The sequence below is a fragment of the Mustela nivalis genome (genome assembly GCF_964662115.1).
Source record: "Mustela nivalis genome assembly, chromosome: 5".
NCBI classification, from domain to species: Eukaryota; Metazoa; Chordata; class Mammalia; order Carnivora; family Mustelidae; genus Mustela; species Mustela nivalis.
Window position 1 is genome coordinate 114,982,994 of NC_139024.1, and position 16,142 is coordinate 114,999,135.

Here is a 16,142-nt window from a genome sequence, read left to right on the forward strand (position 1 = left end):
CACTACAGTGTCACCTCCTCATAGAGGCTCCCTGACTACTATAGCTAAAATAATTACCTTCTCATTATCACAACAACTCCCTGACCCCTTACTCCATTTCCTTTTTCTTCATATCATTCAACACCACCAGAAACTATAGTGTTTAGTTACACATTTTGGGTCTATATCCCCCACTAGAAGAATCTCCATGAAGACCAGGACTTTGTCTTGTTTACAGAGACTTTGTTTTATCTCCAGACCCTGGAACACGGACTAACACAGTTAAGCACTGAACAGGTGATGAATAAATGACTGCAGAAATTCCACAAGCAGTTCCTTAAAACATCCTCTACACAGCACCGTGTGTTACAGGTTAGCAAAAACATACCAACGGGTGACCATAGCTAACAACATGAGCTAACAGTGATTGAACCGAGCTCTTCGCTAAGATCTTTATACACCCATCTACTAGTTTTAGTTTTAGAAATTAAGGGAATGTCAGAAAAGAGAAGAAAAGAAAGAACAATTTTCCCCCTTTGAAGGATGAGGAAAATAAAGGGAGAAAAGAGGGTGGTTAAGGTCCAAACAAATGTTACCAGATTATAATAAGAAATGGAGTTTAGTGCTCCCTTTGCCAAGAATATTAGACTCTTATGGAAACACTATTATGACTCAGTTTGGAGCCTTCTGTAAATTGCAAGGAATTTTTTTCTCCTACATTTACTGCTACTTCGAGATTGTTCCTGGTGTGTGTGTGTGTGTGTGTGCGTGATTTACTGCCACTCTGAGATTGTTCTAGTATATATGATTTGTAGAAATCATCTTTATTGCCAGTATCTAGAGATCACATTTCAAGTAAAGGGAGCAGTAGTTTCTTTTAGGTTTCTAGCTCCAGATAACAATTACATCAGGTAGATTCTTACGTGAGACTCCATTTCAGTCAAACTCTAATGAAACAGAATTGTGAATGGGTAGAAAAGTTTCATGTGCTTTAAACTGCTCTTATGAAGCTTTTTCTATGATTCATTGAGGAAAAGAGAGTAATAAATGCATCTGTTGAGGTACTCACAGATTATAAAGTGTATCAGGAGTCCTTTCATCTTTATGCTGTTTGCTTAATTTTATGTAAACAGGGAAGGCAGGTCCTGTCACATAAAGATTCTACCCTAAGTTTCTTTGACATTAAACAGTTTTTAAGCTTGGGATTTATATGACTTGGACAATACTTTAAAAAAAAAAAAAAAAAAGAGTTCTGTCCAGAGAACAGCCCCGATGGATTTGTGTCATTGCTAATAGTTGGACTTCATCATCTTCAACATGAACTTTTAGCTCTTAGAATTCAATTCAGACAAACTGCTAAAAAAATATTTTCACACTTCATACTTATAAAGAAGAAAAAGGCTGTATAGAAGAAGATGATGCTCCACAGTGATTGCAAATACTTCTGGATTTGTAATTTCAGGCACTTCACATTCAGTTTTGGAGGGACTAACTTGAAAACACCAGATCCACATGATGCCATCTTAACTATTACTTTAACCAAACCATCTGGCTGAAAGAAAGGGCCCCATAAAAAAGTAAAGGAGTGGATTAGAGAAATCCTTTTAAACCTGAGACTACTGTTCAAGCATCCTCAGTGAAAGGGAAATGAGGGAAGGCGTGGCTGGATGAATTTCAGGAAGGGTTAACATCTGCAAACTCCGGATGGGACTGAGGCACCAAGAACCACCACCACGTATTTTCTATCTTAAGCAGCACACCACTCCTAAATAAAAGCATCATTCTGCTGAGCCAGCTTCAAGTGTTTATACAGTGCAGAAATATGTGCCTTGGCTCAAAATCCCATTCTCCTTTTAAAGAAACCCTATGACTACAATTTTCATCCCCGAATATTATAACTCAGAGAGAAGACTTTAGAACTGGTACCAAGTGAAATCCAGGGGTTTAGCAGAGTTTCAACAAATGCTTCCAACCCATTACAGCCCGGGTAACATAAACAGGTCAAAACCTTGCAGCATCCTCTTTATTTATGGCCACAGGGAAAAGGAATCACAACATGCAATCTGTCCACTTACAGGTCTGCCATGGTCTCCGGGTTTTCCTGGTTTCCCGCTCGGTCCTGTGACGCCTGGGGAGCCTGGGCTTCCCTGCAACAAATGGACCAGGCAGAGAAAAGGAAGGAGACAATGAAAGAAAAATCCCATCTCAAGTAAACTAGCCAACGTGGCCAGCTTTAAAAGCCTTCTCAGAAACTGCATTTAACAGGGAAGAGTAAAAACAAATTTCAAGACAGCATGAAGGAAAAAGAAAATCTTAATAATTCTCAGTCTTATGGAGTGGATAGTTCTCAAACATACTTTAGGACCATTTGGAGAAAATCTATAAATACACACAGTTTCACAGTTCACAGACTGTGGTTCTAATAGATTGGTTACTAAATGAATTTGCAGAAAGCAATCCCTGTTTTTCAGTTTATCTCTGTTGCAAAACCAGAAAACCCATCAAAAGAGAGGAGTAAAAACTATGGTTGGGGAAGAAATCAAGAAAGTAGCTGGGTTTGTGCTAAATCCCAGAAACCCTTGTTCCTGGGAGTCCTGCTCTCCACCCAGACATTCACTTTTTTTTTTGGTGCCTTCTCTACACTTCCATTTTCTTCTATCATGTCAGCACCCCTCATCCCATCCAAACTATAAGAATTTCTCCCTGTTGCTTTTAACACAGCTTTGAAAGTCTTGGCCATATTTTTCATAGAATATTTATAATATCTCCTAACTAATACTTTATGTTCTAAAGCCCCAAATTTCCTTAAAAGGGAATCATCAAACTTTTTAGGGCAGTTAATCCTTTGTCAATTATGCAAATATTAAGTCAGCTCCATAGTAAATATTTAAAATGCAAGTTTACTATACATTTACACTCTCCTCTACCTGAGAACATATATATTAAACATGAATAATAACATTATTTTAACACATAACACTCAAATCATCATCTCCTCCCATCAGACACGAAGAACATTCAGCACTTCACAGAAGTTCATTATGATCTCACCCATACACAAGTATATAGATGATAACTTTCCAAATCATTGGCTTCAGTATTTTCCCAAAAGATCTTAAATAGAAGACCTACTTGGATGAAACTTATTTTCTCAGAATGACCAATAGTGCTCAGCAATAAATATCAATAAAATCAAAATATGACAGCATAGAGACAGCATAGATCCTCAAAATCTTAGAACAGAAAGTAATCATCAGTAAGGTCTTAAAACCCTACCACTCAACATGGGATTGGAAGAAATAGGAGTACCAACCAGCCAGTGGCCAAGTTAGTTAGGGGTATTTTTCTATTTTTCCAAATACAACTTGATTAAAAAGAAAGACTCTGTATTTTAACACATCCGTTTTCAGTAGCCCATTTTGATCTAGGAAAAAAAAACCAACAGCTCCCTTGACAGTGTACCCACAGCACTGATAGAATGTGCCTCAAAGGCCAGGTTACTGGGTTTTTCCCTACCAGCTGGGGTAGGGGCTGTGAGGTGGGGAGACAAAAATATAATCCATTCAGTTCTTACCGGCGGCCCGGGGGGGCCCCTGGGTCCCATTGCACCATCTTTTCCAGTAAAGCCCTATTGTAAACATAAAATTAATGATGGATTAGTGAAATAATCACCGAGTGAAAAGGAAAGACACTAAAAAGATGACTAAGAGTGAAGTACCCAACAGCAAGTAAACTTCCAATATGAAAACAAAAAATGCTCTCGAATTTATGCTATGCCTTTAACTGAGTACTTTCCATACTTATTCAAATACACAGTATAAATAAAGTAATTTTAAGAGTCTTCTTTGAAGAAGGTAGACTCCTTTTATAAAGATGTTAGCTTTCGCTTGTGTATGAGTGTGACGAAGCCTAGAGCACGACTAACCCTTTCTACTGAAATATCAATGTCCACAAACTAGCCCTGAAAGAATCAAAGTGGGAGTAAAGGAAATGTTGCTGCCCAAAACTCATGGTATCATAAAAGACGAAGGAAAGGCCAACCACTTGAGTAAAAACTCCTTCCTTCCTAAACAATGGTCAGACAGCCAAGGGCAGGGCCAGTGATGACTCCACCCCTAGGGCATTTCTCTCTTAGACCTTGGAAATGTGTGAAGTTGTCTTAACTGTGTTCCATTGGAAAGAAAATCCTCAGATCCTCAGCTAATGTTTTAGTGGTTTGTCTCTCCTCATCTGGCACAGAAGGCCATATCCCCATGGGTGTCAGGTTGCCTGGGCGGAGAGATGTGCCCCCGCAGCGCCCCACCCGTCCTGCAGGCTCTCAGAACCTGCCTCCATCCAAGTGCCAGATGACCTCTGCCCAGAATGAGTCACTCTGCTACCCAGTTAGCATTCATTCCAACAGTGAGAGCTCTGAAATTCAGCAGAGGACTTCGGAGTCAGGTCTTTTTTATAGTTCTTGCATTCCTCTGTCAAAGGAGATTTTTGTCTCATTTTCTGCAGGGAATAAGAGTGATAATTTCATCCATATTTTTGGATTCTAGCAAAAATCAAGAGCATTTGGATAACTGCCTGCATTCAGTATCCATGCTTCCATTGATTTTACACCAGAGGACGTTTCAATTATTTCTATAAAACTGTGTTAGAAATATTCCACCACCACCACCCCCTCTCAATGTTTGTTTTTTTTTCCCCAGAAACTTAAACAGATAAAGATTTCAGACTGTTTTCAGGGAGATCCAGGGCTGCTTCACAAAAAACAGACTCCAGGCTCATCTGATATAACATCACCATTTCTTCTGAGAGCCATTGAAGAAGAAAAAGGCTCCGGTGGTATTGCTTAGCAGTTCAAATGGCATTTCTCCCATCTAAATTTCTCCAGCGTCTATAGGACACTCTTTTGTTTGTTTAGTTGAGTATTATATTTCCAAATAATCCTCCTCAGTCAGCTAAAGAACTTCCTGATAAGCCATTTTTCTCCCCTACGCCCACAGCTTTATTGAAGTATAATTAACAAATAAAAGTTGTATGTGTTTATGGTGTACAGGGCATGATGTTCTGGTGTATGCATGCACTGTGAAATGATTACCACAACCAAGATGATTGACATATAGCCACCTCACACAGTTATCATTTCTTGAGTACAACAAGAACATTTAAAGATCTACTCTGTTAGCAAATTTCAAGCATACTATGTAGTGTTATTCACTATAGCCACCATGCTATAGACTTATAGCCTTAGCTATAGCTCTATAGTGCCTTAGCTCTCCAAAGCTTATGCATCCTACCTGACAACTGCAACACTGTAGCTTTAGCCAACATCTCTCCATTTCCCCTCACCCCACCCCCACAGTCACCACCATTCTACTTTTTGTTTCCGTGAGTTCTACTTTTTTTAGATCCCATACATAAGTGAGATCATGTAGTATTTCTCTTTCTGTGCTTGGCTTATTTCACTTACCATAATGTCCTCCAAATTCAAGTTTAATCCATGTTGTTGCACATGACAGGATTTTCTTATTTTTAAGGCTGAACCATATATATGTTATCCATTCATGAACACTTAGGTCTGATCAACCACTTTCTTTTAGAAGAAACATATATCTAAGTTGGGGGTGAAAAGGATCTCATTCTGACATCCTCAGAGGTCTGCCCCCTGAGCCATCTGCAGGACTTAGTGCTATAATTTTATTTTATTCTCCACTTTCAAAGCTGCAGTAGTTTTTGCTGCTTCCCCTTATTTGAGACTGGCTAAGAAGATCCATGGTTGTTTTCATAGATACACATGTACTAGATACCTATATATGAAGTTCTTTTGTTTCTTCCTTTTTTATTTAATTTAATTTTTTTTTTCATTTTTTTCCCCAAAATTGTTTATTCACCACACCCAGCACTCCATACAATAATTGCCTTCCTTAATACCCACCACCAGGCTCACCCAACCCTCCCCCCACTCCAAAACCCTCAGTTTGTTTCTCAGAGTCCATAGTCTCTCATGGTTTTTTTCCCCCTCTGATTTGCCCCAACTCACTTCTCTTCTTTTGTTTCTTTCTAACAGTTGCCAAAGCTCTGCCTCATTTTGAAAATCATCTATGCTGGAGACAACCCACATATTCAATTCCTACCAACTCCTTCTTGATAACAAGTCTTGTTCCTTCCTCACTGTGGTCCTTGGGCTTGCTCTCCTGAGCTTTCTTCTCTTCTCTTCCACCACAGACTTCGTTTTTCTATTCTTTTCTCTTCTCTTTTCTTTTCCTTTTCTTTCTTTCTCTCTAGCTCTCTTTCTTTCTTTCCTTTTCTTTTTCTTTTCTCTTTTCCTTCCTTTTCTTTTCAGCCACAATGCCTGTATCAAAGTCTATCTAACTTTCCAAAGTTGATTATGTTCTATCAGCTGTGCACCCTACTTTCAGTATTCATGGTAGGAAACTAAGTGGTGGGTAGGTGAACAAGGCTGAGTGAGAAAAAGGGGAATGGTTTCCTGAAATGATCTCAACCTGGGAGATCTGGGGGGCCTTACTACAAAGTTGGATTCACAGATTAGAGTCTGAGAGTGAAAAAGCAAAAAAGCATAGAATCTTCCCATTCCCTCATTTTTTCAGAGAGGCAGTGATGGTGGCAATGGCTGTCTGATCACCAGTTCAGGAAGAACCTGTTGATGGGACATCACTGGCGACCCACCTTATCTGTAGGCTGGACGTGATGGCTACAATAAGACTTCCTCAATAACAGCACCAAGTGAGTCAGCCCATCATTACTTATATTGCAGTATTTTTGGTTTTGTCCTCTAATTGAATAGACCAACTTGTCACCTCTGTAATCTTACTTTTATAATAAAGTAAGAATTCAAAAAAACTGAAATACCAGTCTCAAAAGAGTCAGAAGAATGTATCATATAAGTACCTCTCCAGGTCACAGATTTCCAAAGAACACAGTTTTCTCTCTGACTTCTCTCTCTCTCAAACTCAAAAGTAGGCAAATAAAGTTCACTGGCATATCATCCACCATTCAGTATTATCTGGGCAAATCTTTGCACCAACTGAATTACCTTCCTCTTCTGCCTGGTGTCTTAGAGGTATTAAGGTTAGAAAATCAGTGTGTTAGTGATAGCTATTTTAGTGTCAGCTCTCTCAGATCCTGCTGCTAATCACAAGCTTTAACTTGATTAGTCAGATTATAGACTACTCCAGGTTGTTGTCTAAACCCTACGATACTGAAAAGTCAACAGTTCCTTGGTTCTGAGTGACACTAAAATCTCTTATTAAAGTATTCATCGTTTCCTATGAAACCAAATGATCCTGTAATGTTGAATAGAACACAGAAGATATGTCCACTGTGCTTCTTATTACTTGTCCTAGAAAAGATGAGGTTTCCTACACTGATTCCATCACAAATCAAGAGAGACTTGAAAGCTGCCACAAAGAAGCAAAATTCCTATTAAGACAGTTGTCTGTCCCATCCTCAAGGTGTAAAGATGGAATTTGAGTTCCACATGTGTTAGAAAAGATGTCCTGACTTCATAGAAAATGCCATGAAAATTAAGACCACGCTCAGAGTTACATAAAAGTTGCCTCATAAAAAGAACTTAATCTTGTGATTTAAAAGCATTTGTTAGGATTCTTGAATCTCCTTCTAATAGGCTAAAACTCCTTTTATGAACTTTTTTCTGAATAGGATAAGTTTTTCTAAAATTCCCAAAATGAAAATTTCAAGGACCTGCCGAAAGTTCCACCATTTTGTTTCATTGATTGATCTGGTGTCAGGTGGTCACTGATAATAGTTTTTCAATCTTCCGCAGGATCTGTGGGTCCTGCATCTCCAGCCATGCAAACTGAATTGTGGAGGATTTTTAATTAATAGGCAACAATGTGATGTCCTATTCAACATCATCAGAGCCAGCCCAAGAAAACTTACTCTATCTCCTGGAGGTCCCATTGGTCCTGGTGGGCCAGGTAATCCTGGGGTTCCCTACATAAAAGGAAACAAACAAGTGAAATGCTGTAAATTAGTTCCTATGTGGGAAAAGACAGTTCTATTTTTCAAAATGCTTGAAAAAAATTCCACGGGGTGGTGGTGCCTGGGTCACTCAGTTGGTTAAGTGTCTACCTTCAACTCGGGTCATGATCTCAGAGTCCTGGGATGGAGAGCCCTGCATCAGGCTCCCTGCTCAGTGGGGAGTCTGCTGCTCCCTCTTCCTCGGCCCTCCTCCTGTTCTCTCTCTCAAATAAATAGATAAAATCTTTAAAAAAAAAAATTTCAGGGGGCTTCAAAAAGCAACAGAAAACCAGAACTAAGCACAGTGCCAGCCATATAATAGATCATTGTCAAGAAGCCAACACCTGATTTGAGAGGTAGGGTGAAGGACTTGTGGGGGAATAGGGAAGGAAAAAATGAAACAAGATGGGATGGGGAGGGAGACAAACCATAAGGGACTCTTAATCTCACAAAACAAACTGAGGGAGTGGGGGGTAGGGAGAGGGTGGTGGAGTTATGGACAGTGGGGAGGGTATGTGCTATGGTGAGTGCTGTGAAGTGTGTAAACCTGGTGATTCACAGACCTGTACCCCTGGGGCTAATAATACATTATATATTGATAAAAATAATTTTTAAAAAAGAAGAAGCCAACACTTGAATTGAAAAGCACAAACTTGACAACAAAGACCAGGGGCTGAAATGGAAATCATGGGAAGCCCACAGTCTGGCTTCTACTCTGCTGCTCCCCTGAGTTCACCTTTTGGGGCACTACAAGGGCAACTTTCCAAACAGCACCTGACAAGTGAAAGAAAAGGCAACCTGAAGAACAACTCACTGTTCGGCCTGGAAGTCCTGGCTCTCCAGCATCACCTTTCATCCCCTGGCGCCCCTAGAGAAACAACGGGAAAACAGTCCTCAGGCATTTTACAGAGATTAAGTGAAGGTGAAGACATGAGTCACTTACGAAATCTCTATCACTTCATAAATCCAATATAAACACATTTCGGAAGGTAGAGTGAATAAATCATTTTGGGGATTGATGCTCACTTTTTTAAACTACAAATGCTGTGTTCTGATTTCCACTTGTTACAGGATAATTTTACACAATTATAGGATGATATACTTACTACTTTAAAAGGATATACTTTAACATAAGGGATTTTCACATAAATAAAATTTGAAGGGAAAAAACTACTTTTTAATTTAATATATTTGATTAGGTGCTCATTTTAATAGGAAGATAGTCAATGAAAATTATGTTGTAACATAATTTGGATCTTTATAACTACATGATAGAAGACATTTGCTAAAAAGACCAAGTTGAATTAATTTAAACTAGTTAATTTAATGATAGTAGTAAGACAGGTAAAAAGCCCCCAAACTCCCTTTTGAACAGAAGAAGCTAAAAGTAGAGATAGTCAACAATTTTGAGCGAAAAAGCCCTATCCCTCCACATTCTCATTTCTAGCTATATCTGATATTGATTATTTTTCCTCTAAGTGCCAAAAAAATTATCTAGTAAGGCATCTTAATAGATAATAAATTTTATTTTATTTTATAATAAATATAAAATATTTATAAATAAATATAAAATTTTATGTTATTTTATTTTATTTTTAAACTGTATAGTTATCATAATTCTTCTACTATATTTTTTTGTTTAAGACATAGAAAAAATTGTATTAGTTAAATAAAATATGAGTCTTAAAGGGTATGAACCTTTTATAACTTCAGATTTGCATTTGGAACAAAAGGTCAACATTTTATTTAAAAGTTTTTTTTTTTTTTTTTTAAGGAAGTAATGACCTAGATAAATAATGCAAGCTTGCCTTGAGGTCATCAATATTAGCTACCTGCTGCAAAGGCTGAAAGTAATTTCAAAGCTTTCAGGATGCTGAAGAACCTATTACTTTTTAAAGGTCAAATTAGTGGCAATAATTTTATCTACACATTTATCCATTATTACACACACTATTGACATATCTGAAATAATAGTCATAAGAAGTTATCTCAATGACAAACCTTATTGAATTATCAGAAAACACTTGAGGTTGGCAAAATACAGTAAAAAATATTCCACTTCAACTTAATGTTAATTCACAATCCTCACTGAAATACAGAAAGCCCCTGTGCTTACTTGTTCTCCCGGAATAGAGAGTCCATTGGGTCCCTGGGGACCTGGAGGACCCTGGGGGCCTGGAGGACCTGTGTCTCCACGAGGGCCAGGGGGCCCCTAAAATACATAAGACAGAAACAACCACAAAGTCATGTAATAACCTTCCAGAGCTAACATCCAATCAGAAGCCTAGCGTCATAACTCTAAGACATTAATCATATAATGCTGGCGAACATTTTAGAAATCTACACACCTATAAAAACATTTATTAATACCATTCCTTTCTTCCCTTTACTACTCATTAAAGACCAGCTGAAAAATGCAATAACATTTTTCATCACAAGAGCACTTAATTTTCCAAAAGTCCCATTAGAAGTAGATTTTTTTTTAAAAAGTCACACTGAACATATTCATACGTTTGTATTTCATGAATTCATATGAGATTGAAGCTTGAATTTCAGTGGATTTGATTTAGTTTTAGCTAGTCCTGATTTCTCTTAGACTTGGGCTTATTTCTGGGGCTAATGTATACATGAATCAAGCAAGGCAACACAGATATCCACTAAGAAGATGCTTTATGCTGGAGCCTCTTTGCAACATGTGCAGGTGGAAAACATGTGAACTTGGAGTCAGGACCCTGGGTTAGCATCCCAGTCTCACCCTTTCCTAACTGAGTTAGTAATATTATGACAAAAATTTATGACAATTTTTGACAAATTATGACAAAAATTAAAAATATTATGACATTATCTTCATAATAGATTGCCCTAATAAGCTTGTGTTGGACCTGGTAGAAAGGGCTCAGTGACCCTCAGTGAACACATATGTGGCCCCTCAGCTCTTCTCTGAGACAGGTGAAATAAAGAGCAGCACAACTGCTCCCAACCCTCTCTGGCTTCCCAGCGGGACTCTGCTCCCTGTGTGTCTTCCCACTGATGACTGGGTGGCCAGCTCTGTGTGTCCATGTTGTAGCAGAACCCTTAGGTTTGTGGGCAGATTTCCCATGTGAAATTCTTATAGCAGTGAGATGCCTTTAACAATTCTTTCTCTGGCTAGTCTAATCCATCATCTTGACAACCAGAGACGAGGCACAAGTATCTATATTGCCTAAAGCACACTAAACTTGACCTAACTTGCTCAAGGTCACATATCCCCTTAGTGAAAATTTGAACAATCAGACTTCAACATCTACGTGAAAATGTTAATGTGCTCTGAAAATACTTACAACTGCCCCGCTGATTCCTCTTTCACCTCTGGGACCTTTAGCACCAGGTCCTCCCTAAAATACATAGTGAGAACACCTTTTAGGGTGAAAATAAGGACAGTAGGGAGAAGCTGATATACAGAAATTACTTCCAGCAGCAGGGTGTTCTCTAGGCAATCAATACTACCAATATTACCAATAACCAATATTGCCAATATAATCAACAGCTACCTTCTAAATACTGAAGTGAATAATACATGTCATAAATATGTGGGGAAAGAGAATTTCAACACCTTGTACATTTTAAGTGTCTCACTTTTACATTCTGAACTTTCCTTAATCATTAGCAAGTTTTGAAGTTCATTTGAAAATTTCAAGTTTAATGGAAAAAATAAGCATTACTTAAATACAGTAAGGAGAAAATTCTGTTTTGGAATTGTATGTATGCATTCTTTGGAGAAACTAATATGCAAAAAGAAGAGTATCTTGAAACTCTCAGAATCTTAGAACATGTACTTTTAGCAACTGAAATTCAGAATTCACTGAACAAAGAGGAAATAAATATGATAGTGATGTCCAATAATGTTATCTTATAATTAGAGGACAAAAAAAAACTTTATTTTTCAAACACATCTAAGTCACACCCAGATATAATTTTGTGATTACAAATATAAATCAGGTAAGTTACTGTTAATAAAAAAATAAATAAATAAAAAGTGATAATTCCAGTGACATTTGATTCTATATGTGAGAAGCTGGTTTGTAATTAACCTAAAATCAATTTACATTATTTAATATGACCCAAGTGTGATAAAATTTGGTGTTCCGCGAATCTCAGAGTTTTTCCTACATTAATCAACCATTTTCTTAAAAGAGGCCAATAGACCTTAGAGGTATCCCTTCCATTCCACAGAACCATGCCAGGTTAGATCAAGAGGTTCCACACTGATTAGTGAAAACTATCACTGCAATCTTCAGTGTTGTGCCTTGCACTTTCTTGGTCTCCCTTCACCCATGAATAGACCTGGTTATAGACTTCCTACTCAAGTTATTCTAAACCCCTCTATTTAGAGTTTATGATACCATCACATACATAAATTACCCTCCTTGCATGTTATTCTCGTTATATGCCTACTACATAAAGTATACGTATCCTAATTGTTCTAAATAAGTTGTTCTGGGTCAGTTTCTCAACATGACTCCATAACATACATACAAGAAGCTTTTAGGAGACAGAAGAAATTTTCCAAAATCATGATTATAGATGGAAACCCAAATTCACATCTTTAAGAGCAAAGCTCTTGAATACTAGCCACTATCAGTCATTCCTGCATGACTGGAGAAATGTATGCAAATGTGTTCAAATTTTCTTCTTGATTTATTCCGTTTCCAATCCCAAAACATACCACAAAAAGTCATCTGAAGTTTAGCTTGCTCTGTCCTAGAAAATACAGATGGCTAGAAGCATTTTATCCACTCTATATTGGCAAAAAGATGATCACTCCAAAGATTTAGAGGAAAAGCTAGGACTGTTGCAATTCCCTTACCGCAGGCCCGGGTGGACCTGGAGGTCCAACGCTGTCCTGTGTACATGTGCAAGCATTTGGAAGAGCAGGGCATTTTGCTTCATCTCTCTGAAATTTTGAAAAGCATATTTGCCTATGAATTAAGCAAACAACTTCCATTCCTTCCCCTCCCACTTATATACACAAGGAAATCTGTTTCTCAAGTTGAAGAAATCATTTGTATTTGACATGACATTTGTATTTGGTCTTATGTTGAATCCTGCTTTGGTCCTTTACTTCTTTATTTTGTTTTACTTCAGGAAACCTTATATGACAAGTGTTTACAAAACCGCCATGGGGACCTCTGGTAATTTAATATAATTTTTCCCTAATCCAGTTTTAGAGAAATGCTGAGTAGCTCAGCGAGTAATACCATTTCATTTGGGGTAAAATTTAAAATCCTTTCCGAGGCCAACAAGGCCTTACATGTTCTGCAAACCAGTACCACCTTACCCAACCCACTGCCTACCACTGCCCCTCCAATCACATAGCTCCAGCCCCCCCTGTTCTTACTTAATATTTCTCAGATATTCAGGGCACTTTGTGGCCATAGGACCTTTGCACGTACAGTCTCCTCCGACTGGAATGCAGTTTCTCCCTTATCCACATTGTCCACCCCCTTGCTTCATCAGGTCTCTGATTAAACCTCACCTTATCACTAGGGTCTGATGATACTCACCCGGCTCTCTATCCCTTCACCTGGATTTGCTTTGTATCATAGGACTTTCTACTTTGTAATGTAGTGTATATCTACTTGTTAATTCTTTCTCTCCCCCTTCTTTCCACCTGAATATTCATTTTTCACTGCTATAACCCAAACACATAGAATTCTGCCTGGCTTAAAATAAATAGGCATTCAATAATTATTTGATGAATAAATAACACATTCATCCTGGGGATGTATGCAGCTCACTGCTTGCCCAAAGAGTCCAATCCATCATTACGTTCAACTTTATAACTATCACCGTTTACGCAGTTACAATGAAGGAAAACCATCATCTCACAAAGTAATATAGTTATGTCGGCCATAAGCCTTAGATATCCAGAGATGATGGTTCATTCTGTAAAATGCTGATATTTTACAAGCTATAGGAGGGTTTTGTAGTAAGTAGATTTATCAAACACGCTGACTCAGCAGGACTTTTCTAACTATACATAACCACACTGGCTGGGAGGGAGAATTTCCAGATGTCCTCTTGTAGTATTCCTGGCTTTGGAAGGAGGGGTCATTGGCCTGAGCTGTGGTAGTGGGTGAGCATGCACATAATGTCTGTCCCTTAGCTCCATGCTGGAGACTCAGCTGCTGAGTGCTACTTCCTCTTCCGGACCATCTGCATCCACATCCTTTATTCCAGGAGGACTCTTAAGGCCATGACAAATTCCATTCCATTTTACTTACCCTGGAGGGAATATCACAGCATCTGTCTCTACTGGTCCACACCGGACTGCAGACAATATCAAAATTCTGGATTTGGAACTGCAAACAACCAACAGCAACATCAGCTAAAGATGCACGAAAAAACATTTCATATTAACTTTTCCACATTGTAACCTTTGTCAATTTCTCACAGAGACTCTCTCAAGGGTGCAAACTCTTGAGAGCAACGTGATCCTTACTTCCTAAGGAAAGAACATAGAAACCTATGTCTAAGAGAAAGCAATATTAAGGCAAAATGCGTATGTGAAATTCCCACTTCTGATTCACTTCCTTAGGTAAAATAAAATGTTTGATTTTGTTTTGTTTTTTTAAAAACATTAATTTCTTCATTTGAGAATTAAAATCTTATTTAATTAATAATTTGAAGACTCTACACATTTAAATCAACTTTGGAGAGTACACCCTTGTAGAAAAATTACATTAAAAGAATTCTTCATTTATTCTAAAACTGATGCTTTTATTTTCATAAATTCTTACCTGGCCGACTAGGAACTTTCATGATAAACCTCAGTTTAACTATTTCAATATAGTATATGCTTTCTATATTCACACATTTTAAAAATAAAGCTCTTTTGGTGAAAAGGAAGACTACTTGGATATAGCCATCCTTTTATAAACCTGTTGTAATTATTTTATATGAAAAACAAATCCAAAACTCAATAAAAAGTCTATGTGTAAGCTTGTTGAATTATTGCTGTACACCTAAAAGAAATGTAACATTATGTGTCACCTATACTTCAATAAAGAAAAATAAAAAGGTATATTCTAAGTGCTTGATAAATCTTAGTAATCATCATTATCATTGCTATTAATTTAGAGGATTAAACATATTAATTATTCTATTAATCTCTAAAACTTTTTAAAATTTAATTAAATTATAAGTCAAGATATTAATCACAGCACATTAAGTTTGCACTAATTACATCTACATTGTGGAATACAAACTTCACTTGTGAATCTAGGAGAAGGAAATCCTGTCCAAGGAAGAAAGCAAATGCAATTAAAAAATAATAATAAAAGTCAAAGACGTTAACCTTGCTTTCAGAACAGTATTATTATTGACTGACATTTAATTTGAACTTAATTAATTAGCCTGAGACAGTGAAAACTCTAAATTTAAAACTGTATTACTAGAGAGCACTGTAAATACGACTGGCATGCTCCCGCCCCAAACTTGAGTCAGTTTAAATTGTGAGTAATGCGGTCGGTCAGCTGGCTGCCCCCAACGCCGCTCTTCCTTCCGAGACAGATGATGACTCCTCTGTGAGAGAGGGTAGGCTCTATGACAGTGACAGTCTATGTCTGTGTCATTAAGCTATAAATGTTTAATTTCTTGATTGCAAAAATTTGTACTAACAATTGCTATCTTTGAAGAACAAAACATGAGTTATTTTAGATTTCACTGATTATCCTGGCAACTATTTGTGTTGTACTCTCCAACTTGATCCAGTTTCAAGATGACTACATGATATTCTCTGGTGCCTTGACATCTTACTTTGTTTCTAGCAGTCAAGCACATTACTGTGTTCTGTCAGTACCTATTTCCTCAATGTAACTTTTTCAATGTTTCAATCTAAGACATTAGACAATTAAAAACTCCCGAAGGGAGCACCTGGATGGCTCAGTTGGTTAAGCATCTGCCTTTGGCTCAGGTTATGATCCCAGGGTCCTAGGATTGAGCCCTACATCGGGGGTGGGGGGAATCTGCTTCTCCCTCTGCCCTTCCCCTCTGCTCATGCTCTCTCTGTCTCTCTCTCAAATAATAAATAAAATCCTATAAATAAATAAATAAATAAAACTCACTGGGAAAAAAAAATTCACTGATTATTTTTAAAATGTAATCTCAATCTTAGCACAAGGTACCAAGAAAAA

The 16,142-nt window shown here is 37.7% G+C and overlaps 1 protein-coding gene across 1 annotated transcript in view; it reads right to left on the reverse strand.

Annotated features, from left to right (window-relative positions):
* COL12A1 (collagen type XII alpha 1 chain) overlaps positions 1–16,142 on the reverse strand; it is a 116,451-nt gene that overhangs the window by 7,453 nt on the left and 92,856 nt on the right. Inside the window, exons 53-61 of the mRNA XM_082729463.1 lie at positions 14,232–14,309; positions 12,815–12,901; positions 11,289–11,342; positions 10,085–10,180; positions 8,783–8,836; positions 7,888–7,941; positions 3,554–3,607; positions 2,014–2,126; positions 1,514–1,531 (exon numbers count right to left, since the gene is read on the reverse strand). Coding sequence (XP_082585589.1) covers positions 1,514–1,531; positions 2,014–2,126; positions 3,554–3,607; positions 7,888–7,941; positions 8,783–8,836; positions 10,085–10,180; positions 11,289–11,342; positions 12,815–12,901; positions 14,232–14,309 — 608 coding nt within the window. The remainder of the gene's footprint in view (positions 1–1,513; positions 1,532–2,013; positions 2,127–3,553; positions 3,608–7,887; positions 7,942–8,782; positions 8,837–10,084; positions 10,181–11,288; positions 11,343–12,814; positions 12,902–14,231; positions 14,310–16,142) is intronic.